The sequence below is a fragment of the Cuculus canorus genome, chromosome 6, assembly GCF_017976375.1.
Source record: "Cuculus canorus isolate bCucCan1 chromosome 6, bCucCan1.pri, whole genome shotgun sequence".
NCBI classification, from domain to species: domain Eukaryota; kingdom Metazoa; phylum Chordata; class Aves; order Cuculiformes; family Cuculidae; genus Cuculus; species Cuculus canorus.
This window is the reverse complement of record NC_071406.1, coordinates 39,139,537-39,167,095: the sequence shown is the minus strand read 5'-3', so window position 1 is coordinate 39,167,095 and position 27,559 is coordinate 39,139,537. Positions and strand designations below refer to the sequence as shown.

At 41.3% G+C, this 27,559-nt stretch overlaps 1 protein-coding gene across 2 annotated transcripts in view; it reads right to left on the bottom strand.

The window, feature by feature from the left end:
• LOC128852503 (sperm-associated antigen 16 protein-like) overlaps positions 1 to 27,559 on the bottom strand; it is a 254,316-nt gene that overhangs the window by 69,960 nt on the left and 156,797 nt on the right. For both annotated transcript variants that reach the window (XR_008450376.1, XM_054069936.1), the window contains exon 3: positions 14,574 to 14,722. Coding sequence is in view for 1 of the 2 variants with exons in the window: in XM_054069936.1 (XP_053925911.1) it covers positions 14,574 to 14,722 (149 nt within the window). In the remaining variant the exon portion in view is untranslated. The remainder of the gene's footprint in view (positions 1 to 14,573; positions 14,723 to 27,559) is intronic.

Sequence of the window (27,559 nt, the reverse complement as noted above, 5' to 3'; positions counted from 1 at the left end):
GCATCTCACACCAAAATCCGACATATCATAGCAAAAGGCAGGAGAGCATTTCTTTATCCCACTGGAAGCAGGGAGCTTGTAGAAACCTACCCGGTGAGATCTCTAACACTTACAAAAGCTGCTCATGCTGAAGGCAAACACTGGTTTTGAGTCCAGTTGCGCGATCTTGCTTTAGGATGGGTGCCAAGTAATTTTTCCTCCATTAACTTAATGAGGAATAATTATTTTGCCTGAAAATAAATACAATGAACAAACGTTGCAAAGCCACCAGACTTCCCAGAAACAGTATCTATTCTGCACCATTCCAATGCTGTCCCTCAAACAATGTCAATGGAAGTTCAACTCTCCCTATATACTATTATACTTTTAACATAAATTAGTGTATTTAACCGTGCTTAGTACCAATCAATATCCATAACATACACTAAATAGCATCCTAATAATGTGTGACACTTCATCTCAACACCCATCCCATCCAGCAAGAGTCATTTTTCCTCCCCTGGAATGACTCCAAAACCTCAAATTTTAATGAAGGGCTGTTGAAATAGGGGAAAATGTGGTTTGGAAGGAGTTCAGATACATGAATTGCATGTACAGGACAGATTTATGACCTGTATTAACAATGATAATCCTGTGACACAATTCCTCTTAAATGCAAAGTTGTGGTTCACTCATTTCGAATCCATTATCATTCCCAAATAGTTGTCCAGTGATGTCTAATCTCAATCAATAGCCGGTAATGAACCACAGCCATTAATCCCATTTGCATGTTTGCACAAAGCATCATTTTTAAGCTGCATATTTATATGCATAGAGAGTTCAGTGAGCGCATAGAGATTTCGCAGCACGTGGAAAGTTCTGCTCTGGGATTCGATTATCTCCCAGGCACCTGGAAGAATATTTAACTCGCACTGTGTCGTGATCTCGATGGCGGAGCCCAAGAAAACACACAGAGCAGGGCGCTAGCCAAGTGTGTGTGTTTTGGGCAACTGATGATCTTACTGAGCCGTGCCCAGGGGATACAAATATAACCAAAGGCAGAGAATTAGTTAATGGAGACAGGGATCGATAACAATTTGAAGTCTGAGAGTGGAGGAGGAATGGAAATGCTGAAGAAGAACAGAATCCAGGGTTGGCACAGGGAAAAGCAGCATACCAAAATAAAAACCCTCTTCCACAGAAAGGCTTTGTCTGAAAACCGAAGTCTATTTCATGAGTCCATGTGGTCTAACACCCGATCGCTCAAAAAAGACAGAAAACCCCCAAAACCTGAAAGCCTCGACCTAATAACTCCAAAGCTAGTCGAAAGGGAGGACAAGCGCACTGTGGCATTCTTTCTTTCTGTGCCCCATCCCTTTTATATATGCACTCATCAAATGTAAAGAAACAAGCTAAGAACACGGTTCCGCACTCACGTCCCTTCAGCAGTCAAGCAAATTCCGATGCTCAAGTCAGCTCTCCCAGCTACTTGCGCCACTGCGACTGTTTTGTACCCAAAGTTATCCAAATAACTGCAGCAACACAGCTTAAGGAAAAATCCATAAATACAACAAATAAAGTACAAATCATACCCGGAGACTGCTCTCAAGAAAAAATTCTCTTCTTTCAACAATTAAACCCTATTGCATGCTAATGATGATTGTTAAAGTAATCACAACTGAAAGCACTAACTTAACGTCTAGTCCTTGAAAACAGATTCATGCCAGGAAATTCAAAATCCCTGTGGATCGATCCCAAAATGCAGCGCCCAAGGATTAGAGCATAAATTCCACACAGTTTCCTAAAGAAACGTATTAAATACAAAATAAACACATTTGGAAATGCTACAGATACACAATGAAATTAAATACTATCCGGGACTAAAAGCACCATATTGAAATCCTGGCAAGTATAATCTTGTATATTTGAGCTAAAGTATCTAATTAAAGGCAATGCATCGCCAACTAGTAAGCACTCATCATTCCAGCATCTACTGAAGTGCACTGGTTTGATCATTTTTGGCAAGATGAAACAAATTAAGGACAATGACGGTTTGGTATGAAAGCGAAGGTCCTGACTTCAAATGTGACAAACTGGTAATCAAGTTTTTCCTCCACCTAATTCAGAATGCTATTTTCATCCCAGAGAGATCACTGGGGCTTGGGTGAGCTTTCACGTTGCGTTCCTCAGCCACATATTCCTCTCATTAGCATTATATCAGCAACAAAAAAAAAAAAGAAAATGAAGTTTCCTGGCAGTCGAATTCTCCAAATGGGCTCACTGTGCTCCAGAGTTGTCCAAGGCCAGCTGTTGGAAGCCAGTGACGATACAGACTGAGGAGGAAAGGCTCAGCATCCCTTCCACACCAGCTGGCCATGGCACCGGTACACGCATAGCAACAACCTGCAGCATCAGTCAACACAGGGATTGGAACCTCTGCCTAAATACTTCAAGCCAGAAATGTAACCAAATAAGTCAGTCATACTACAAAAAAAGCCCCCTCACCGTCCAAAATATCAAAGTGATATTTATATAAAACCAAAGCCTCCTACCTTGAAGAGAGACATTAGAGTGCAATTCAATTTGTGAGAACATTCTAAATATTTGGGGTTTATTTCCAATTCAAATATCTTAGACACTGCCTCAGCTGAATTGCCAATCTCTAGTCAAGTCTGACACTAATGTTTGTTATTTTAACAGCTACACTTCAGGAAATGCACATTTTAACAATATAACAAACACGGATGTCTCCTTAGCTACTCCACTAGAACCCTCGCAGCAGACTTTAGGGAAAAAACAATTGCCTTTATTGCACAGAAGAAAACAATAATGAACCAACAATGTTAAAGGCATCGAGATTATAATTGCACACAAAAAAAACATAACAGAAGAGATTCTATTAAAGAGAGATGTTGTGACGTGTATAACAACTCTTAATAGAGAGAAAGACGTTCAGCAGAAACACAGGATCAGAGCAGCAAAACCGAGACCAACCCAAGCGAGGAGGCCACGAGCGCTCTGTAATTCCAGCTCCCTGTCCTCAAGCAGGGATGCTGATGAAGCTAGAAGCAAATCTGAACTACTCCAAACACGAAGCCACCACAGTGAACAAAAAATTTGCTCACAACCTAAATAAGTGACTGGAAGATCTGCAAAACTGAATAATCGAATCACAGCGCGCCAGGTTGGAAGGGACCTCAAGGATCACCTGGTCCAACCTTTTTAGGTGATCTATAGTTTAAATGAGATGGCCCAGCACCCTGTTAAGCTGAGCTTTAAAAGCGTCCAATGTAGAGGAAGCCACAACTTCCCTGGGGAGATTATTCCTATGTTTTACTGCTCTCATGGGTAAATATTTTCTTCTGGAATCCAATTGGAATCTCCCCAGGAGCAACTTGTACTGATCACCCCTTGTCTTTCCCACATGACTCCGTGTAAAAATGGGGTCTCCATTCTCTGGAGTACCCTTTAAGTACTGATACATGATAGTAAGGTCTCCCCTAAGCCTTCTCCTCTCAAGGTTGAACAAACCCAGTTCTCTCAGCTTTACTTCGTATGGGAGGTTTCCTTGTTCCCAGGCAACAGTTGCACTAGGACCAGCAAAAAGTGAAATCGGAGTAATGTGCAGGAAAAGAAACCCAAGAACTCCTTGAAGAGCAGGCAATTTTCTGCAAAACTTTCACAGAACATATTCATGGCTTCACTGAAGCTGAACTAATAGGTTTAGGAGTATAGCATTTTATTGGTGCTCTATAAAGAGATTTCAACTGCAGATCCCTCCTCCCTTTCTCTATCAAAGTGGTTATCATATAGACAGCATTTTCTTTGTTTCAAGTAAACACCAGATCTAATTACCCACACAGCTGATCAGAAAGTTTCCTCTTAATTTCTATGAGTCAAAACAAACGCATCAAAATATAACTGAACTTGAATAACTGAGTTAACTTTTGTCATAAACGATTAAAGTTGACACCTGTTTTGTGAAATCGATAATCACAACGCCTTTCCAACCACCACGACTAGACTGGTCTAACGCTCCCAGTATTAAATGTGGCTGTTTTCAGGTGTAAAATTCAGGTAATGAGAGAGTGTAGAACATTTGAGAATAATGAAATTACTTCTATGTAAGCAAAGCAATCGGTACATTTGAAAACTATTTACCTTACGAACATAAAATTGAAGTGATGTATTATAAAGATAAGATAGCTAAATAATAATTTAAATAATACCATACAAAGACTCGCTATCTTTTTATTCCCATTATTCAAATGTATCCAAGGTCAAGTGTTTCGTACTGTCTGTACAAAGACTGGGCTCATTTTGAAAGAAGATTTAAGAGATGTTTTGTATTTGTGATGGAGGGGCAAGAAATTAATCAGAAAAAAACAGCATTAGGTTATAATAGGAAAGAAAGAAGAGGGAGGCGAGAAGGGAGGCGAGAAGGGAGGTGAGAAGGGAGGCGAGAAGGGAGGCGAGAAGGGAGGCGAGAAGGGAGGCGAGAAGGGAGGCGAGAAGGGAGGCGAGAAGGGAGGCGAGAAGGGAGGCGAGAAGGGAGGCGAGAAGGGAGGCGAGAAGGGAGACGAGAAGGGAGACGAGAAGGGAGACGAGAACCTCAGACCTACAGCTGTACAAATGAACAGCTGGTTTCATTAGAAGGTTACAGAAATGAGAGTTTGATGTTATCACAGTTTCCATTTTCCAAGCTGCTGACATTCCTGGCAGTGACCTGTGGGCTGAATCTTTCCCCGCCTGGCCCCTTGTCTCCTCCAGAGGAGTAAAGCAGCTACGGTGCTTCGCTTGGCACCAGCAGCAAAGCGAATGCCCGAGCATCAACTGCTCTGAGCGGAGCACGCTGGAGGGACTTGCTGCTCCTGATGTCATACCTGGCTCAGGGGATGGTGGGGACTGAGCATCTCTCTAGGTGTTTCCCAAGTCCAAGTAATGCCCCTTTGAAGCAGATTGCCTCCAACTCTCTTCTTTGCCCTCTTACACGCACCTTGTCTTTCCTAGCACGGTCTTTGCTTCTGCTGAAAGCAAACTGCAACCCAGATAGTCTGAACTCCGGGGAGCTCAGAAAAACCACGTTATTTGGTAGCTTGCTTGGAAGCAGGCGGATGCACGCTCCTATGAATGCCTTGTGAAATGGGATTTAGACTTCAGAAGCCACGTTCCTTTCTCTCTTTGCCGAGACAAAGAGAAGTGAGGTTTCTCACTGTGTTATCCACACAAAAGAAAAGTAATATACAGGAGAAAACACACAAACAACTACACCTCTCACAATGTTTACAACTGCAAATCCTTACCAACAGAAAAGAAACAAAACCCAATCTGTGTAAGCATCCTATCATACATTTCTAAAATGTAAGAGACCTTACTTTGTTTCAGTTAAAATAATGCCGTGGAGGCTACAGCAAAGCACTTAAAACACCACAACCAGATCCAGACACCTCTTAAAGGCTCCTCCTGTACAAGAGCTTCTAAAAATCTGAGCCATGCCTGCTAACCAGCAGAAAATACTTAACAAGACGATCAACAAGATGCTTGTGATAGAAAATCTTTGGTCTTCGAAATAAGATACCGTGTTTTATCTTAAATATTGGAAAGCTTTCCTACTACTTATTAGTTTTACACAAAAACTTCAATAGGTTTTCAATCACTGGTTTTGAAATTCAATATGTACATAAAGCCACCTGTGAAAGTAAATACAGAGCGGTTTCATTGAAGGGCAGCATTTTATTACAATAAATATTTTCTGTTTTATGTATTTTAATAAAAATATAATATATATTTATTATAAAATATATTATTATGCATTGTGTATTGTATATTACATATTATATATATTTATATATTTTTTCTATATATTTATATATTTTAGTATTTTCTTCCCGTAATTATTTCTGATAGGCATTTGGATTGCTCAACAGGAGGACTGCTCCTCCTATCAGCCTGTGCCCTCCCTTTCCTCTCTTCAACTATCATCAGCATTTCTCTCTCCTGCTGTTTGCCGAATTAGTGTATTGAAGATATTACTAGTGAAACACTTGAACTTTGAGTGGTCAATATCTCCAGCTAAGAAATAGAAGGCAAAGAGAGTTTTTCATTAAAGCATGGTCACTCTGGATGGAAAGCGGAGCCTATTCAGCAACGACACAATGGAACTCCAGGCTATTTGCTTTCTAAAATCAATATAATTATAGATTCTTATGGTCCCTGATATAAAAGAAGTCCCGCATTTTGTCCCGCAAAGTATTCCCAGTTTGGAATGGCTTTCAAGGACAGTTTTGGTAACTGACTGACATATTTAAAAACAGAAAAAGTGGTGGAAAGTCCCAACAAATTTCTGCGACTAAAGCAGCTGTGACTCAACTTCAAGATCTACACAGTAATCTATACAAGAGTAATCTGTTTTTTCTTGCTTTCGGCATGGAAACCTACTGCTCTAAAGCAGAGGTAACGTCTCTAATTAGTGCTGTTGTGGATGGCCTGTGGTCTGCCAAGAGAGCCATCTCAAAGACAGAAGATCAGAAGGTATGGGGTAAAGGAGACATCTGATGATTCGGCAACAAAGAAAAACCTCCAGAAGCCTGGACATCTGCTGGGTACCCTGACCTGACACAGAAAATGCTCTGCAGCGTGGCTGGCATAGTAGAAAAAAAGGCAATTTCTACATAACAAAATAGGATCTAAACGTGCAGCAGAGTTACAATTATCGCCCTGTGTTTCCCAAAAGCACATCGCAGAACCGGTCTAAGAAAAACCAAAACGAGATACAAACACTGCTTTTTCATAAAATAGATCGAAACCAACAGTTAACTCAGCCCTCTGAAATTATATAAACCATATTTAATATATCTACACACTCACACAACCCCAAACCCCACCGAGAGTAACCCACGGCTACAAGTGCCAGAAGAGATTAGTATGGGTAGAAACATTTGGCTTGTGGGAGTGGATGGAAGGGGAAAAATTTTAATCAACTCCATTACCTGGTTATCGATTTCTCTTTGCCAGACTGATCCTGTGGAATACTTATAAAGCCTTGACATTGAGACGTTTGGCCAAAGATATTGGATTAGACTAAGCAGAAGCTGAGCTTCTCGTGTAATCTCTCATATTTCATTTATATGTGATTTATTCCTTTTTCCAGCAGGGGCTTTTTATTGATAAAAATAATGAGATTGAGAATCCCAAGGGAAATCTAATGCCCACCCACTCAAACACGTTTGTGAAGTAAAAATAGTAGGCTTTGTAGACCTGAGAGAGAATGATGCCGTGTGAAGACTGTCTCTGTGTATAAGAAGTTTAAAGCTTACCAAAGGTTTTGAAATAAACAAAGCTACTTTTGAAATTAAAATTTTGCTATACTTGAAAACGCACCAAGTTTTCAAGTACGTTGTCGATACTGCACACTGGGGAACTGACTGGAATACTTCTAGAATAGTTCTGTTTTACAGAATAAATGACTGCAACTTTTATTTCTTTCAACTTCCTGCATTAGCTCAGCTTAACGAACCCGCCTAACAAATGTCTAGCCTGCTAAAATGATCGTGTTACATAACACCAGTTAGATAACTGCAAAACTAATCACGCAACTCAAAATTTAATATGTAATGTGGTAATTGAAGGCTTTGTTGAACTATATGAGAATCCAAGATTCTCTGAGAAATTAACTCATTGTGCCTTTGCAACAGAAATGCTGTTCAAAAGCCCTAAGTAACATGTAGCAAAGTACCTTGCCTTTCTTTAAGGGCTATCCAGAGTAATAAAAGGATAAATAAAAAGCATCTGTATCTGCGCTGAACCCTGAATTAGGGTTTAAAGCCTCTATTTCAAGACACAAATCAGAATAATTCTATTCCACTGAGAGCCAACAGTGACCTTCATGATTAATGTGAGTCTTACAACTCTTTCTAATGTCAGTGTTTAGAGTGGAGTTGATGCCTTTTAAGTCTCAGCCTTGTTGCACGTATAATGTGGAACTTGAGCTGGAAAAGTCTTCAGAAGATCACTGTTTATGGACAGAGATCTCTGATCTCTTAAGCGACCTCTTCAGCTAAAAGAGGAGAGATTTAGATCTTAGGCAGAAATGTTCTGCTGTGAGGGTGGGGAGGCCCTGGCCCAGGGTGCCCAGAGCAGTGGTGGCTGCCCCATCCCTGGAGGGGTTCAAGGCCAGGTTGGATAAAGCTATCAGCAGCCTGATCCAGTGGGAGATGTCCTTGCCCGTGGCAAGGGGTGGAAGTGGATGGGCTTTGAGGTCTCTTCCCATCCAAACCATTCCATGATTCTTATAATATTAACAGCAATATCTGAGATCATTTCATTGAGTGGACAGTAAGTCAGGTTGACTCAGCAGCCAGACAGAAAGAGTGAATAAGTACATTTTAACTCCTGCTCCTTCCTGGATCTCTTAGATTTACACAGCAGCTTGCCTGACCAGTCTTACTCTGTTTGAATGCAGCACTTCTCCAACCAATGACCCCTGTGAAACCTCCCTGGCAGCGTGGTCTCTTCATGTGCTTCTACAGGCCATGAGCCATCACTATTGTTATCTACAAGGGCTGATTTCACATTATTTCACCCCTTTACTCCCAAGGTGAAAGATGAAACTAACGGTACTCCAAACCTTAGAGAAGATTCATACTTTTACGAGATCATGAAACCACCTCAGTCTTTTTCCAGGGTTTCTGAATATAGAAAACTCTGTTGTCCATAATGAATCCAGTAGCCCCATGAACAGGCAAAACACTCTTCTGGGATGTGCGGCATTTGCTGCACATCTGCAGGCCACCAGGGCAGCACTGCCAGCTCACCTGGAAGAAGACAACAAACCAGAACCAAACTGCAGAGCAGCGGAGCACTTGCTCAGTGAAACATCTGGGAAGCCCAGGGCCTGTGTTGGCAAGCTTGGGGTTGGGCAGTAATCCCATGAAAATACACACAATTCTTTAACGCCACTGGAAAAACAATCCAGAGCACAAAAAACAAGGAGAGTACCTGAGCACATCCCCAATGAAACTCTTCCACGGTGAAATTTAAAAGGGTCTCTGATGGATCCAAATCCTCAGCCTGTTTCTTCCTCAACCTCTCAGACAACTGCCTTTGGTCCCGAGTAAGTTAACGTGTGTCGCTCCAAGGGATAAATGGTACCAAATCCCAACACTTTAAAATCCCTGATTCCAAACATTTCTTCCAGTTGGATTTTTTCAAAGAGCCTCAAGAAGGCCTTCAATTAGGAAGAGCCTCCAGTAGCACAGTAAAACCACATAACTTAACATTAATTTACAGCTTACATAGAGACAAATGCTCCTGTATTTAACTAAAAGTAGCAAACCTTAGCTCGTGGCAACGTTTTGTACGTCCTGGAATTAACTTCAGCAGTAACTGATCTGGAAGTCCCCCTAGTTTCAACCAAATAACAACAGCATCAAGAGTTGAAAGTCAGTACATTAAACAAAATGGCATAATAGATAATTCCCGTTTCTTCTCATAGAAAGAGAAATAAATCTAAGCCTGGCATTAAGAATTATTAAAGGAAGAATATATTTGTTGCCAGTAGAATTTTTCAAATTATCCTGTTATTGTGACTGAAGAAAGTAGCGACTCAATATGTCATCAAACGCTTTTCATTTGCTGAGGCTTCATGAGCCATGCACAGTTCTAGTTATTTAAAAGATACTATTTGCAATATGCAACCAAACAGAAAGCAGTCATTTATTTTTAGTGTCAGATTGTCTGTTTGACTCTTTTTGCATCCTGCAAATTTTTCTCACCACATGAGAATACAGAAGACTTTGGGGGGAGATCGGCACTTCACCATCTACGGTCACGGACTGCTCCTCCATCAGTTCAGTCCATAGGGAGCCCAAGAGCTGTAGAGGCAGGAGATGAAAAAAGAAGCGTTCTCCCTGCATGTGATTCACCTTGATAATCAAAGCAGTGTGGGCTCTCAAACGACAAAAGTGAGTCCACCGTGAAATTCTGAAATTGTACATGTACCTGCCAACCTGTCAAGTCTGATTTTTGCTCCTCAACATTTCCCTCCTTCTCTAAGTACGAGTCCTCTGAGATGCAGTGAGCAACGAGCAGTGTCAGATTCTGCCTGTTACCTCTGAGCAACTGATCATAGCTGTCTTGAAATCCCGTTTGCTCTCCTTCCTGTGAAGGCCTTCCATCCTTTCTCCCATCATTCCTCAGAGGTTTTTCCACGTCCTCCCTCCATTTCTGGGTTATTGTTCTGCTGGGCTTTACTGCCTGACCTTTTTTTTTCACATTGAAATTCCTCTCTGGATAGTTTCTTCACTAGTCCAAATGACGACATGATAAAAAAATAAAAATAATGTGAAAAATAAAATACAGGGACTTCATAGAATCATAGAAAGGTTTGGGTTGGAAGGGACCTCTCCAGGCCACCCAGTCCAAGCGCCCCACAAGAGCAGGTACATCTTTAACATCATCAGATTGCTCACAGCCCCATCGAACCTGATCTTGAATGTTTCCAATGGTGATTCCTCCACTTCCTCCCCGCACAACCTGTGCTAGTGTTTCACCAACCTCATGGTAAAAAAATTTTTCCTTACATCCAGTCTAAATCTCCCCTCCCTTAGTTTAAAACCATTAGTCCTTGTCCTGTCACAACAGGCCTTGCAAACAGGGCCTCCATCTTTCCTGGAGCTCCTTTCAGTACTGGAATCTGTCAATTTTCAGTGTGAGTTTTAAATAGTTGTAAGAACCTACAGTCTGTCCTTCCTTTCAAATCACTGTATTCCAAACTCAAACAACATTTGCATGAAAAGGGCTGCAGACATCTTAGAAGAGTTTATTAATATTTATGAATATTACGGACATTATCTGTTATAACTGAGTACATGTAGAGCAAGAACGCAATACTTCACAGTTCATCAGGATTTTATCAGACATTAACAAACCCCTCTGTTAGGCTGCACGGCTCGATTGTTTATGGACCCAGGAAGGTCAGTAATAAAGATAAATAAATCTAGTACATGCCCTGAAATCATAGAATGGTTTGGATTGGAAGGGACCATGAAGATCATCCAGTTGAACCCTCCTGCAGTGAGGAGGAACATCTTCAACGCAACCAGGTTGCTCAGAGCCCCCTCTAACCTGATCTTGAGTGTTTTCAGGGATGGGGCCTCCACCACCTCTCTGGGCCATCTGAGACAGTGCCTCACCATTCACAGCAAAAAAAAATTTCTTCCTGATATCTAGTCTAAATCTCTCCTCTTTGAGTTTAAACCCATTCCCCCTTGTCCTACTGTTAGCAGCCCAGCTAAAAACTTTCCCCTCATCTTTCTTATCAGCCTCCTTTATGTATTGAAAGACTGCAATAAGGTCTCCTCAGAGCCTTGTCTTGTCCCAGACGAACAATCCCACCTCTCTTCGTAGAGGAGGTGCTCCAGGCCTTTGATCATTTTTGTGGCCTCCTCTGAACCTGCTCCAACAGGCCCTGTCTTTCCTGTATTGTCCATGTTTTTAACATGAAGCCTGTGGGGATGACTGTGGCAGGAGTCCTTTTGATTCCCTCACTCCTTCATGCTTCTAAAACATATGTTGGAAACTATTCCTAGATTCTTCAACAGTGAGAGGAACGCACACCAGCCAATTCATCTGCAAAGTACTATTCAGGCAGAACAGAGTAAAAACAGAGTTTGTTTTTGCAGTTTGACCAGTTGCCACCTGAGCTTCACAAAGGAAACCCCGTTCCCCTTCCTCCTTCCAGCTGTTGCACTCTGTAGAGGATGGGACCCAACTGAAGTTGTACTTCTATTTAAAAAGCTTAAGGCAAAATTTTACTGTCGGATCTGCAGATGGCATCACAACAGAGGTGCTCTGCTCTCCTCACAGGCGCAGAGCTACGTCGCTCCCCTTCATCTGCTGTCCTGGGAGCCACCGCCACGTGGAGAGAACACACAGGAGACCAAGCCCTTTGTTCAGACCAGAAAGCACTGGGCATGGTGCAAAAAATGATACAACACCAGGCTGCAGAGAGTCAGGAAACCGCGCATTCTCACCTCACTCTCCTTTGCTCCCATGCGAAGGACACGTCTCTGTGTTTTTAAGCAAAAAAATTACCACAGAATGGAGCATATGGTCTTTGAGGGGCGAAATGAGGCTTCTCCATCCCCGAGCTCTTCAGAAACCCAGAGGCTTTCGTCCCTAAGTATCGTAATGTCATTGAGTCTTAAGACTTAAAGATTAACGTGACGATCCTACTCACTCTTAAGTTTGAATCCATTACCAAGTTCCAGAGCCCCAAACATGCCTTTACCCTTTTATTGTATGCAAGTTCCCACTATCAACCCTCACTTGCTCATTGCTCTTAGAGAAGCTGAGGAGATATAAACCCAGTAGCACCTTCCGCTTGAAGATTACAGACCTCCACAACTACCTACAAGACTTGCAACTTCACATCTCATTACTGCATTAGCACAATCGCGACCCTGAGAAGGACCCTTGTTGAAGCCATAGTACACTGCAAACGGGTAAAAATAGATTTCTGGGATTTTGAGTCATTCGTGTGTGGAGAAGCAGCAGTTAAATTCAAACCATAGTCCTAGATTTGTTTCTCCACAAATTATTAGTGCACTAAGTGTCAGTTTGTGGATTATTCATATCCATGTTTGTACGTGGTTTGAAAGTGGATGTGCAGGTGGGACTGCACGTGTGTGCCGCTACACATAGGATATTTCTCAGACCACAGGCTGTTATAAACTGGATTTTACAGATGGAGAGAAGACATACAGAGGAGAAACGCTCAAACACAGGACAACAAGGCAAGAATGAAGATGTGTGGAAGTTCTACATTTTAAACCTATAAAATGGAATAAAACTGCCTCTGTTTGATTCCAGAAAAATTCCATGAGAAGTTTCCATTTTTATTTAATTATTTTGGCTTCTGGAACACCTGATATATATAAGTCCTCTACTTATTACAAAAAAAAATTATGATTAAATGTATTCTGTCGCTTTATATACATTTTATCCAGTAACGGAAGACAATATTTGAACAGCACTGCTTTTGAATCACTCCAGAGCATTCAGCAGGAGTCAATTTATACTGCAAGAGAATAATGATGTACCCTCAACTCATTTTAATTTCTATAATTGAATGAGAAATAGGCAAGCCTATTGAAAGGACTGTATTCTGGTCAAAGACTAATGAGAAAATAGTTTGGAGTCTCTGAGTCAGCGGGTGTCATGGTAACATTGCATTATCGAAATCTGATTAGCATGCCCAGCAGCTTTATAAATGATAACATGCTCTTCTAATTGTATTTCCCTTTCTTTCCTGTGATGAGGTTTATATTCATAACAGCTAAGAGGTAAGGCAGCGTTCTGTTTATCTGCAAGTCAGACTTAGAATGTCCAGCATGCTCACAAAGTCCGGGCAGCCTCTCGTTCAGCGACAGAAAAAGGTTCCTACCATTTTAAAATACAAAGCTGAGCCTTCCATTTCTCTCCTCTATTGTAGGTAAACATTTAAGTCAAATATTATTCTTTTAGTTTAAATATATAAAATTATTTCTAAGGATATACACAAGAAAAAGAAAACATCTTAAGAAAAAGCCTATTTTCCTGAGGAGAAAGAGATGCAAGAGAAGAGTAAGTGCATGTTTAATTCATCCCAGAAAGCAAGACTCCATGGTCTTGAGTTTTGAAAAAGAGGGAGAGGATTTTCTTGTGTTTAGAGGACTGCGCGTGCGTTTGATAATTCTTTGCAATGTCAGAAATGAGTAGGAACCATGAAATTAAATATTTTCCTTCTCATGACGGGCTAATGTTGCTTCATAAAATAAATAAAATGAAAATACAAGGTTGGAGGTTTAATAATGCCCTTTTTATACATAAGTGAACCTCAGGTGAATAGCCTGGCAGATCTTTATTACATTAACAGTAAAGGACTCTATTACAGCTGCAGCCTCACAAATCTGATGCAAAATCATTTTAACATGTAGAGGCTCAGTCTTAACAAATGGAAATCTTTTTTTGTTTGAGAGGGAGTAAAATGACATTCTATTTTTCAACAGAATGACCAAGAAATCTACTTCATGTTTGGCCTGTTTCCATGACTCTTGTAACTCAAATATTTATTTCTTATTTTTTATTTTCGCTTTCATTTATTAATTCAGTTTGAAATCTGTATAAAGGGAAAGGAGGAAAGCTTGTTTCCTTTTTTTCTAGGTAAACTCGAACACTTAGTCATACGACAAATAATGACATATGACAAAGTATAAGAAATCAACTTTTCTGTATTAATAACGGAACTGTGTTTGTTATAGTGCGCGAACATGGAGAAAATGAATACAGCGAGACCTAAAAAGCTTATTACTCCTTGTTACGTGCGCTGGCACACGGACAAAGTTGAAGATGTACAAAATACTAAAAGCAATCAATCTTAAGTCAACACACCGAAAGCCAGAGGAACATTTATCTACATGTTTGGAAATTCAGCAGAGAGCGCAGGGTTAGACTGAGAATGGAAAGTCATCAAAGCAGGCCAGGGAACAAAGCGAGAGCAAACAAGTACTCCCCAGGAGGGATTAGTGCTAGTTCAGGGGACTGTTTGCACTAACCTCGGATGGAAGCAGCAGCCCGAAAGGCAATCAGTGTGACCTTCACCTGTCAGGATGATGTTCCCATCACGTAAAGCCCACATTTTCCAGAGGCGGTCACCACCGCCAGTGACTACGATGTCTTTTTTTGGTGGGGATGTAACGCCAAGCTAGAACAGAAAAGAAAGGCAGATTATATTCTGTAACAGTTCCACTGTATGTGAAGTACGCGGCAGTGAGGTTCATTTAACTCAGGGCAACAGCTACAGCGGACTCGGCGTCTGGATGGACTGAACAAGCAGCGATGCTCTGAGTGCTCATAAGAATGTAGATGAGTTTCTGCTGCTGCTCTAGAAAACAATAAAACATGTCTGAATTCTGTGAAACCAGAACTGTCTTCACACTCCCTCGAAGCCCCAGCTGACTAAAAGGCTCAAATATGTCAACTCCGTTAGATTATTTTCTCACAGAGATGCTAAAGGGTAACACCAGAACGAGCTGTACCAATGTGAATCACTTCTTCCCCCACCCAAATCAGCATCAAAAGCATTGGCTTCTCAGCCGGCTGCCTGTGGCCAAAGGGAAAAAGGACAAAAGGACTCTCTGACTTTATTTTTTCCATTGTGCCTGAAAGTTTACAGTCTCCTATCCCTGAGAAATAACTCAAATGATAATTACAGTCCAGGAGCTGCAGTCTTTGCCAGCGCTTTAGCACCTATTCACCGGGACTAGGTCAGAAAATCCATTTCAATTCTGTACTCAAAACGTGTTACATGTTTTCATTTTTTATTATATAGCACACTGAGATGTAATGGAAACCATACACTTATCACAGCCCTGTACTGAAAACTCAGTTTATTTTTGATTTGGCAACTGCAGCGCAGCTTAAAATGGATCCAGGGAAGAAAATAAGTCTGTTGGAAAGATAACAGGTCCATATTTCACGTGGATTTGGTTATTTGATTTAAATTATTACAATGCTTTACTATTTGTTGAACGGCAAAAAGTATCTCGGAGTTTAGTAAAGTCCCAGGAGTAGATTAAACAGATTAAATCTGGAGTTCAGAATTAAAATGCAACAATGGGGAGAGGAATCATAACCTGTGTGTGTGCCTATTTCTGCTGTGCATCAGAGCAGACAGTTTGCAGAAACAAACGCTTATTATATCAGAATGAGAATAGAGAGAAACGATGCTAAGCAGCCAAATGGGAAGAAAAGTGAGGTCTTGGAAGGCACGCTATTATAAAAATCTCTTTGTTAATAGTACCTTTCTCCTGCACTCAAATTATTTCATAAAATTCCTAAACCAGAACCGCAGTTTCTAGTCTACTGGGAAAAATAATTCCCTCTACTAAATCCATGCTAAAAACGTATTTACGTCAACTAGATTTTCATCAGCAAACACATCTATTTTCAGTTTAGGGCACACTTTAGGAAGATTCCTACAGGTTCACCAGTTGAATTCATCTTCTCGACCAATGAGCAGATAGATTTTACTCATTCTCTACTGCTTAGAGAGAAAAGAATGTTTTCTATAATTACCTAAAGAAGTGAAACTTTCTTTGCATTTATAGGCAGAAAAGAGGAGGAGGGAATGATGACATCTAAATTCTCCAAAGATGCACAGAGAGCAATGGTATCATTTAGTTTGGCCACAACAGATATCCAGAAGAGCAAGGAGGGAATAAAGATAAAAGGAGAGGATTAAAGGCTGAAAAAGAAGGCACACCAGTGGGCTGCAAATTACAGAATAAGAACAACTGTCCCAGAATCCCTCTGCTGTTGGAGACCTCTCACACACCAAAAATCCCACTGCTGCCTTCTGCAGTGCATGCAGGCTGGAGGCTGCTAAAAATGAGACCAGCTTCCCAGAAAAAAACGAGAGAGCCAATAGCTATAAAGATAAATCCATCAGGGCTGCTACATACACTCTTCTCGTGGCCTCTAACAGAGAGCACCTGCCTCACCAGCACACATCTGGCCACGCACTGCAGGGAATCATAGAATCACCAGGTTGGAAAGGACCCACCGGATCATCGAGTCCAACCATTAAGAAAGAATGGGAAAAGAGACTGGTGCACGAATGTTTTTTGCTTGCTAGCAACAAGACCCTGAGCTCCTCTGGAATGCTCCAAGGGAAAACCAAACAGAATTAGATTCAGGAAGACTGGAAAGAGAGAAGAGGATGCCTGCTGCAAAACCCTTGACAGCTTTTGCTGTTGCAGGAAGCTTAATCAATGACTCAGGTCTGTCTATGATGCAGTTAAAAGATTATATTCTTCTGCTTTGGAAACAACTTTGTCATTGTTTCTCATTATTTGGAGAAAACAAACCAGCAAACAGGGTCATACGGATACAGCTTTCATTCTTCTATTAAGCTATTGCAGATACCCTCCAGATATTTCCGCTATCAGATGAGCGCACTGTGAAGACTCTCCATCAGTTCTCTCACACCCTTCCTAAGTATCTGCCTTCTCAGTTCCCAACTTGTGTCACACACACCTTAAATCGCCTTCAGTCCACCTTTCATTCAAAGAAAAGTTAATCCACTGACTTCCTCCGAATCCCAGCTCCCTTTCCGAACAATCCTTTCCCACTGGCTTGGCTGCAGCTTCTGATGAACATAAGCTGCTTTGTCATCCACCCTCAGCTCCCAGGAACAATTTTCCTGTCTCAACCCCTCCCTGCACATTTCTGGTCCAACTTTTGAAATGTCCAAACTTCTTCAGTGACAAGACCTTCCTAAAGGGCTTTGAGACAATCCATAAAGTGAATTTAATCCCAAAGACAATATCTTGCCGCCAGCATGAAGCCCACAGGTCTATTTTTCACAGGCTTTGCTTTTAATTGCAGAGCTCATGTGAAATGCTGCTGCTGTCCAACCTCCTTTTTTTCCCTCCATGCCATTTTTACAGGCACACAGTGAACGCTATTTAATTAACAGCAAATTTGTGATATAACCACTGTTGAGCTGCTTCTCAGAAAGGGAAACCCATTCATCCAAAAGGCGTTCTATATGCGGCATTAATTAGGCACCCTTGTCTTTAATTCTGGCAATCCAGCATTGTACAGATTTTTGCTTCATCTCTGCTCACAGGGTCTAATTATTTCCAGCACAGAAGACTTTGGATAGACGGTAATGGAAATCAATAATGGAACATGTGTGATAGGAACATCAGTTTTCTCCTCCTCCTCCTTTGGAATAGAAGTGGGATCAGAGGAGAATCAGCCAAGAAAAAAAAAAATCAACAAAACAACAAAAGCCTCCCAGAGATTTCCTGCTGTTGAGTGTATAAATACCCATGTTTACACAACTCGTTCCAGCATTATAAACCATTCTCATCTCTTCAGCACTCGCCATGGTAGTATATAGTGCTCCCAGTAATTTGCTTTCAAAATTATCATCGATTATTTTAATTTATTTTGACCAAACCATAAATAAAAATACAATATCTTCAGATTCCAACCACTTTCGGTCTCAGCGTGTACTACATTTGATCATTTCACACAGAAAAATCAACCTGCAGGTTAAAAAGTGTTAAATCCAAAGCTGCATCACCTTCACCGTGCGTTTGTTTTACTGCAAACATGGCATCACATTGAGGATGGAAAGATCTCCGTTAGACAGGAAGGGAAACTTTCTGGCAATGAGGTCTGTGAAACACTGGAACTGATGCCATCTGCCACCATGAGCCTTTTCTCAGAGCTCTTAACACATCTATCACGTATTACTTAGCTGGATTGCTTCCATCACAGTTAGAAGAACGGACTGGTTGATGTCTTGAGGTTCCTACAAGTCCTAAGGTAGCAATGTTCCTACTGAGCCTCAGGTTCATTCGATGCGCGGAACAGACAATGGTTATTGTAAGACAATAAAAGCATCACCTCAAACCTCTGCTAAAAACCCAATCGCACACGTGCAGGACAGCAAAGCATACAGAAACCTCTACAATTTTAAAGCTATTTCAGTGGTTAAAATATCTCACAAAATCGCTACGTATTCAGCCTTCTCTAGTAGCTTCTTAGAGATCTCAGCAGACTGCAGGAGCTCAGAAATAAAGATCTAAAGTAAATAGCCTCAAAATTAGGCACTCTAAGAATGAAGGATGCAAAATTCATGACCAGCTTAATACTCTGAGTGACTTATCCACCCTAACGCAATTGTTCTGGGGCAGAAATAAAGGAAAAAACTCATTTTCTATGGTTTCACAAATAGGAGTTATACAGAAAAGTATGTTCTCGATATAGACAGCATTTAGCTGCCAAATTCTAATAGAGCATTGTACTGAATATCACTTGTGATACGTAATTTTTAGAACTTCATGATTTGATCAAATTTATTTGCATTCCCGGAAACTGGCAAAGAGGATTGTCATTAATGCCAGTAGCTGCCTTCAGACCAGAAAGCTCTTCTCCTGCATTTCCAGCAGAAATTACAGCAGAGTTCCTCCAAGATTAAAAAAAATGAACGAACACATTTTTCTTGGTCACAGAAACATTTCAGCTAACCTTTCCTCACAAAAAACAAAATCCAGCCTTACTCACGATACCCAGCACGGGAGATTTTAGCCTAAGCGCGTTATAGATGGCCGAAAAAATAAGTTTTACACCAGAAACTGTTGGGAAATTGCAGGAATTTTTCCCTTTACCATCAGGCTCTCTAAGTGTGTTGGAAGGGAAGAGTGAGATGGGTTTTGAAGGCAAAGATAAAACATGCACTGAATTCTAGAGGACGGCTGCTGATTAGAGACTCAAATGAGAACAAGTATGTGCCTAAACACGAGGACACCAACAGCCGTACTGAAATCAGTGATGTTGTCCATGTTCATATACTTAATTATATTCATAGAATCACAGAACAGTTTGGGTTGGAAAGGACCTAAAGATTATAAAATCATAAAATAGTTTGGGTTGGAAGGGACCTTAAAGATAACCCAGTTCCAAACCCCTGCTATGAGCGGGGACACCTTCCACTGGATCAGGCTGCCCAAGGCCCATCCAACCTGGCCTGGAACACCTCCAGGGATGGGGCAGCCACAGCTTCCCTGGGCAACCTGGGCCAGGGCCTCACCACTCTCATCACGAAGAGATTCTTCCTTATGTCCAGTCTAAATCTGCCCCTCTCCAGTTTATACCCATTCCCCCTCGTCCTATCCCCACACACCTTTGTGAACAGTCCCTCTTCAGCTTTCTTGTAGCCCCTTTCAGCTACTGGAAGGTCACTATAAGATCTCCTCAGAGCCTTCTCTTCTCCAGCCTGAACAACCCCAACTCTCTCAGCCTGTCCTCGTACGGGAGGTGCTCCAGCATCATCTTTGTAGCCTCCTCTGGACCCATTCCAGCAGTTCCATATCCTTCTTATGTTGAGTATTCCACAACTGGACACAGTAGTCCAGATGAGGTCTCACAAGAGGGGAGTATTGCTGGACTGCACCCTAAAAATGTAAAGAATTTGTAAAAGCCAAAATACTATTCCAGTCCCAATTTTGCTGGCCACAAGGCAGCCATGCCAAGACCCAAGACAAGTTAACTGAGCCATGAGGGACAGTTCCTGTAGCAAAGACTGGGCAGACTGCATGTCCTAGACACTTTTTTTGACCGCCAGCGTTGGCACCGTCTTGTAAGGCAATAGACCCACCGCCATCCAGCCTGGTCCGAGCTGTGGGACTGCGTGTGGAGGATCGGCACTGCTTCCTCACCTCTACAACTCCAAGGATATAATTACAACCTAGGTCAATCTCTTAAAATTATGACAAATGAGGCGGTAAAAGACCACGCAAAAAAAATTCAGATCCATAAAAAAGCCAATGATTACCTCATGATGGACTGAAAGGTGACAGCTGCTAGCCATGAAAATCCTTTCACTTTACGAGCAGAAAGGGAGCAACAGGAAAACATGGAGTGAATCCCTCAGTTTACAGAACCTTTAGGCACATCTCTTATTTTCTGCCTTATCTACAAAAACGCTGTGTTGGACACATGGGAATGAGAAAATCCCAAAGGACAAAGAAGCATTTTTCAGCAGGGAGGTGGTGGGGGGCAAAGGCAGCGGCAGCTTCTGTCAGGAGGGGTGGGCAAAGATGGTTCGCACCGGCTCCGCTGTGGCTCCACTGCTGGGTACGGTGCAGCCCATAACCAATACTGGTCGTACCTCCGGGAAAATGAGATAAAAACAAGGGAGAAAATGCTGGGGAGAGAGAGAAGAGAGGAACAAAAGCAGTGAGAAACTCCCAGGTCAGGGAAAACCTGCTGCCGGTCCATGTCGGAGCAGCTTTTCCTGACAGGAATTGTGGCCCATGGAAAGCTGACACTAGCACAGGCTTTTCCTGAAGGACTGCAGCCATGGGGAGAGGCCATGCCAGAGCTGAGGAGAAGAGTGAGGAGGAAAGAACAGCAGAGAGAAACCACTGTGGAGCGGCCATCGCCCCTGCCCCTCACGGAGGGGCTGCAGTGAGGGAGGGAAGCGGCGGGAAAATGCTGCTTTCACGTTTGTCTTTGTTTCTCTCTACGCAAATCTATTTTAACTGGCAAGAAATGAAAGAAATTTTCCCCAAGTCGAGATTGTTTTGCCCATGACAGCGACTGGCCTTTATCTCCAGCCATGCTCTCTCTCAGCCTATCTCCTCCTCCCGCCCTGCTGAGGACGGGGAGTGAGCGGGTGGTTGGATGGGCGCCTGGTCTTCAGCCCACACTGACCCACCAAGGGATTAAAACCAAACCCAATGGAGGCGTTCAAGGCCAGGTTGGATGGGACGTGCAGCAACATGATCCAGTGGGAGGTGTCCCTGCCCATGGCAGGGGGTGAGACTGGTTGGGCTTTGAAGTCCCTTCCAACCCAGACCCCACTCTATGACTCTATGATCATTCTGCCCTCTAAAACTTATCCTAATGTGTATTTTTTTAACAATATCTCTCTAATATAGTTATCTCTGCCACCTTTTTTTTTCTTGGCTTGGGTTACCAGTCTCACCTGCCAGCACACTACAGCAATAATTATAACCCTGACATGTAATTCAGGGCTTTATTATGCAAAGGTAGCATAACTGAAAAGCTTTGCATTTCTGTCTGAGGCCTTAAAATTCATCTTTTCATGACAAAATGGAAGAGGGAAAAATGCTTTCAAAAGACAAAATAAAAGCTAAACCGACCAAACAAAAAGGATAAAGAAAAAAACCCACAAAAATAACATAAGTAGCGGAAAATACCCATAACGCAAAGCTCCGAAGCTCATATCTTTTGTTTCATTTATGTAAATGTCTGTCTGGGAGTCGGTGATAGATCTCACTCACAGCAGTGCTTAAAAATCACTACCCTGTCTACTGAAGTTCCTGGCTGCTTCCCAAGCTCCCATGACTCAGGATTTGGGAAGAAGAAAACTTGTTAGGATCTCAGCATACCCAAAGTTAACCTTCTAGACTGCCCAGCAGATCTGTTTACACCTTAGAAAATAATTAGAAAATAGTCTTCCAGAAACTTAAACCCCTATCTCTAAAAGCCAAAAGACTTCATAATTTATAGTGGTAGCTAATTTACTTGTTCACCACGCACACAGAATCTTCAATCTCAGCTGTACAGCAGTAGCAAACGTATTTATTCTGGTAAAGCAGCAGAATAAATTCACACACTTTCTAACTTGTCGAAACCAGTTCATCCAGGAAAAAAACCACCTTCAGGATGCCACCACTCCATATAACATACAATGCCTCAACAAACACCTGTACTAAACATTATAACTCACAGTTACAGACATAGTTGTAGTAATATATGACTGAAGTCCATCGTGGGATGCTCTGTCTTTGATTACTTTCGGTTTATCCACTCTGCATGCAATTATCAAACTGAGTATGTATCCCGCATAGGTTTTGCTGCATTAAGCATATGTTGTACCAGTCTAAAATCATTTTCTTTAGGTTTGGCCCTTCATCAGGTCTCAGGACTCTCCTGTTGATCTGTGTGTTTTATTTAGGTCTTGGTCCTTTGAAGATCTATGCACGTTCTTGTATTACACACTGCCAGGAGTCCTGATGATTTCACAGCATATATTAAGACAATATTAAACAGTCCGTTTCAAGACAGAGACCTTAATCAGATCAAAGAAAGAGGAATTTTTCTAGAGCCTATACAATAACATGCAAATTGTTTATGTCATTACTGTCTCGTGCACTGTGAACTTCTCCAACCTAATGTTAAACCTTTTATCTACAATGGTTGTAAATACCAACCGGCAAGACTCTAAATCACTTCTTAGTGAATCTTTACTTATCCATTCCTGCCCGTTGCTTAAAAGGTTGTTGATAATTACTACTGACCAAAAAGGCAAATCACTTGGTCTACAATGTCAGCCGTCACACGTTACAGAAACAGCGCATCTCTAACCTGTCCTAAGCCAAAGCAGCAGGCAGGTCTCCACCTTACTCCTCATCAAAATCCACTGTTTATTTTCAGCCTGCAGAATCTATATGAGGATTTGGTACCGATTTTTATCTATTTAAATTGTCATTCAGTTTAGATGATGACAAAGGTGTGAATAAAATGGTAGAAAGATCAAATAGTTTGGGGTATTTCTTTAAAGGCTGAGAGTGCTTTTAAAAAGCCCGAGTAATTCAGAAGTCGTTCCCTGTGATTCCAGTAGCTGACGAGCTCTTATTTCATATACAACGTGATCCGGTGGAGTGTGTCTCTGCCCATGGCAAGGAGGTTGGATGATCTTTAAGGTCCCTTCCAGCCCAAACCATTCTATGATTCTATTCTAAATCGATTCTATGATTCTAAATCAATTTTTCAAGTTTAGTCGGCTTAGTAGGTTACAGTGTACTTAAAGGACGAGTAATTAAGCCAAAAGGAAAATGAGTGAATAAAAGTAGCCACAAACAAGCAGATGCAATTAAAATTCAGAACTATTGACGTCACTTCCTAATATGTTCCCTCTGGAGTGAAAGCCGTGCTTCCTCATCTGAAATGATTTATAGGATGATTCATAGCACGCATCACCATGTAACTAACCTTTTACTACCGCTTCCTTTATAAAATACGCTAGATTATTTTCTGCCAGGGAAAGGCAGTCTCGTATGAGTATTAAATTACAGCATCCAAAATAGTTTTGAAACAGGATTGGCTTAGTCCTGCTCAGTCTTGAAGCCAATTCTGAAAGAGATCGCAGCTCACAGTACCACAACCAGGGTTCGACCACGCACAAACCTTAACAAAGGAACAGCTCATGTATTTTCACACTGCACCTGTGGTTCAGAACCATTTTACAGGCAGAGAAGCAAAGGGAAAGGCAACATAGGCAAACTTGTATATAACTTTCCCTATTCAATATATAATTGCTGCCTATGTTTTGACCTGTGCATTAGGTACTCTTCGGGTACGGAGGTAACGGCTTGTCTTCCTTTGTAATGAAAGACAAACTGCTTCTCTAAACCACAATTTTACCTTTACCAGCCTGAAAACATGCAGAGTGCTATTGAATTAGTTTGAATTAGTGCTATTTGAATTAGTTTTCACTGTCACCGTTAGCAATTCCCAGTCTTCTGTGGCACAGCAGCTTTTTTCACAGATGAGTAGAAGCACTGTTGTAGTGTAGAAGAGTTTGGAAAGAAACTGCTTGAAACTTGCCAGTTGGTAAATTCTGTTAAAATGTCAAGCTTGATAAGAGAAAATATTTTAAGATGTAATTTGCAATTAGAGCATCAAACTGTCAGCTCATATCTAATTTAATAAGAAACCAAAGCATTAACTTTTTAAGGTCAGTTAGACCAGATGATCCTTGAGGTCCCTTCCAACCTCGGATTCTATGGTTCAGTTTCCCTGCTGTGTTTCTTTCTCACTTTTGAAGGCAGGAAAAGGCATTATCCTCTGTGCTCTATTTTGGTACTGAAGAATCCTTTAATTCTGTCAGTGGAAGCAAACTCTTGCGGAAAGAAAATTACATAAATAGCTTCTTCACAGTGAGGACTAAGAGGCAAAGTTGATTACTATGAATCATGTTCTTCCCCTGACGATCTTCCGAGCATATAGGGATGAAAGAGAAATGGATTTTAGGTTCAGAAAGGATCATGGTAATTCTCCAGCCCCATGATCCCTAAGTTTTAGGCTGCAGACCCTGGGTGGTGTGCAAAGCTCAGATGAGTAGTCTGCCAGCCCCAATGGCTGCACAATTTTCCCCACTGAATAAGGCCATTCAGCTTATTCCACGACTTCTCAAAAGAGAAGATTTTCAAGCTATTTGCTGCACTCTCATCTCCTGCACAGTATTACAGAAATGTATGCTGAAAGGCATCATCTGGTTCACCTAAGGAAGGACTGTGTAGACTCAACCAACATGTGTATAACTTCTCTTTGAAAAGAATGTTCTACAACACCTCTATGACTTCTTCTGGGGTTCATTCTTCAGAAAGCATTTTCTAAAACACAACCCTCATCACACCAAATGCAAATTACAGGTATTTCCCTTAATTCTTCTCTCAGGGATATGGAGAAGAATTCCTCTCTACCTTTCGTCTAAAATCTTTATTTATCAGATGGCTGCTAGTAACATCGTCTTAAATTAGGCAAATTCACTTCTCCAACTGATGCAGTTTTCTAAACTTTTTAAGAAGTCAGGACCGTACATGGATACAATATCAGAGAACCATAGAAAGGTTTGGGTTGGAAGGGATCTTTACAGCTCATCCAATCCACCTCCCTGCATAAGCAGGGAAATCTTTAACTCCATCACGTTGCCCAGAGCCCCATCCAACCTGACCCTGAACGTTTCCAGGGATGGGGCCTCCACTGCCTCTCTGGGAATATGTCAACCCAGCTCTTACTGACCCTAATTTAGAATAATTACCTAACATTATAGACAGTACATCCCTCTTCGCACATTCCAGGATTATATTTCCTTAGTTTGCAACAGCAACGCATGCTAGACTTTGCTACCCATATTTTTCCTTTTGACAGACATTCCCTATCCTGCATTTGCGTACCTGAATTCTTTTTCCTAAATATCGCAGAAGTCACTTCGCTTTATTGAATCTCATCCTGCTGATTTCAGACCATCTCTCCAATTTGCCAATTTTATTTTGAATTCTGATCAGATACAGAAAGGTGTTTGCAACTCCTCACAGCTTGGTGTCATCTGCATATTTTATAAGCTGTTCTGTATTCCATCACCCTCACTGCTAATGAAAACGCTGAGCAGAACTGATTTCCGAAGTAAATCCTAAAACTGAAACACAGGCTGTAGAGTTCAACCAAGAGGTTCCAGTGCCCAATCCATTACAGTGGTCTGTACTAAAACTTGTTCTTTAGAAAGGCACACAATACGTACCTTAAAACCTTAAATCTAAGAGAAGCCACCATTTAGTCTGCTGAACTATTGCAGTAGTTAATTATCCTCTTTTCATTTCTGCAGAATACTATTATCAGACCAGCTTCACTCTCCAGCTCCGTATTATACTGTTTACTACATCAGACAGAGAATACCCATAGAAAAGATTGACTTATAGATTTACCGAGAGATTCTACCATAACATTCCTTAAAATTTTTATGGATTAATCTTCACAGACAGTATTAGCTGAGGTTAAAAATTCCTGCAATGTTTTGTGAGACTTGAACAAAGTAATGTTGTTTCAAGAGAATCAAGTCGTATTTTTTGTTTGCAGTTCCTGGCTCTGCTATGGAATTATGTACAATCACTTGCAGAAAAATATTACCCTACTGGGCAAAGCTAAGCCCTTTAAGACCATGCAATTTCTAGAATATTTGCTATGAGATATTTGGCATATTTGCCAAATCCTCTCCCTGCCTGCCCCCACAATTTGCTGTCCATAGGCATTATGGGGAATGAAGCAGAAAGCAAAGCTCTTCCATACTTTAAAACAACCTTAGAGAGACCCGGATACACATTTCTTTATGACAACTCGAAAGAGGTCTCAGGATGCCCTCAACTTCTAGCGTGTGCAGCGAAAACCAACTTGAGATAGAAGAAATAAGACATTAATTCTGGGACACAGACACACGCACAAGCTGAAGACATGTTCCAAGTGCTGTAAGAGATTTTAAAAACCCCAAAACACAAACAACCAACAACAAAACGAAAGCTTTATCTGTTTCATAGCCCTTGTGACCCTTACCCAGCCCTACAAAGCATAGAAATGGGGCAAACGTCACCATTTCTTGAAGGCCTACAGTTCTTTAGTGTAATACACACCTGCAAAACTGGAATGGAACCCACACATTCCATTGAAGTGGTCAGGATTCAAGTAACGTTTTGGTGACAAGAACGTATTACATAAAAGGGGGGTTGGAAACAGATGATCTTTAAGCTCCCAAACCATTCTATGAGAAGACAATCACGATCAAGTCTATTGTGATGTCTGGACAGGCCGTGCCGCCCTCACTGGCGTAGGAAGGTGTACAGCTGCTTTGCCACCTTTCTCTCAGACTATTTCATTTCTACCATTGTCAGGCTCACACTTCAGCAATGAACGCAACATTTACAGTTTGATAAAACCCTGAAAATATTCCTTGTAACACATATTGACTGCACACTGAATAACAACCTTCATGGTTGAATCTCTTGATTGTAATGTGTCTCTCTACATCCTGCTAGATTGACAGAAGAATTCGAAATAATAAACATATATATATTAAAAATTACTTCTGGTACACATGAGTCTCTCTGATACACTTTGGAGCCTTATAGTCAAGCTGCAGGAGTTCTCTCAAAGGACTTATCTGAGAGTTGTCTTCATGCTGTTAAAAATGTGATGTTTTTCAAGATTTACTGATATATACAAAACAAACCTCTGAAGACTCAGAGCCATGCAAGATATCAATTTTCAACTCAATGCATATTCACAATAAAAAGTCTTTTCCCAAGTCACATCCAACTGAAAATGATGAGATTCCAGATTTCAGCTTTTCATCTTAGCGTTCTTACAATCTGCTACCATTTACAGAGCCCAACCGCGTGTTCAGAAGCGGTTCTAAATCTCACGATGGCCTCAACAACCTAAA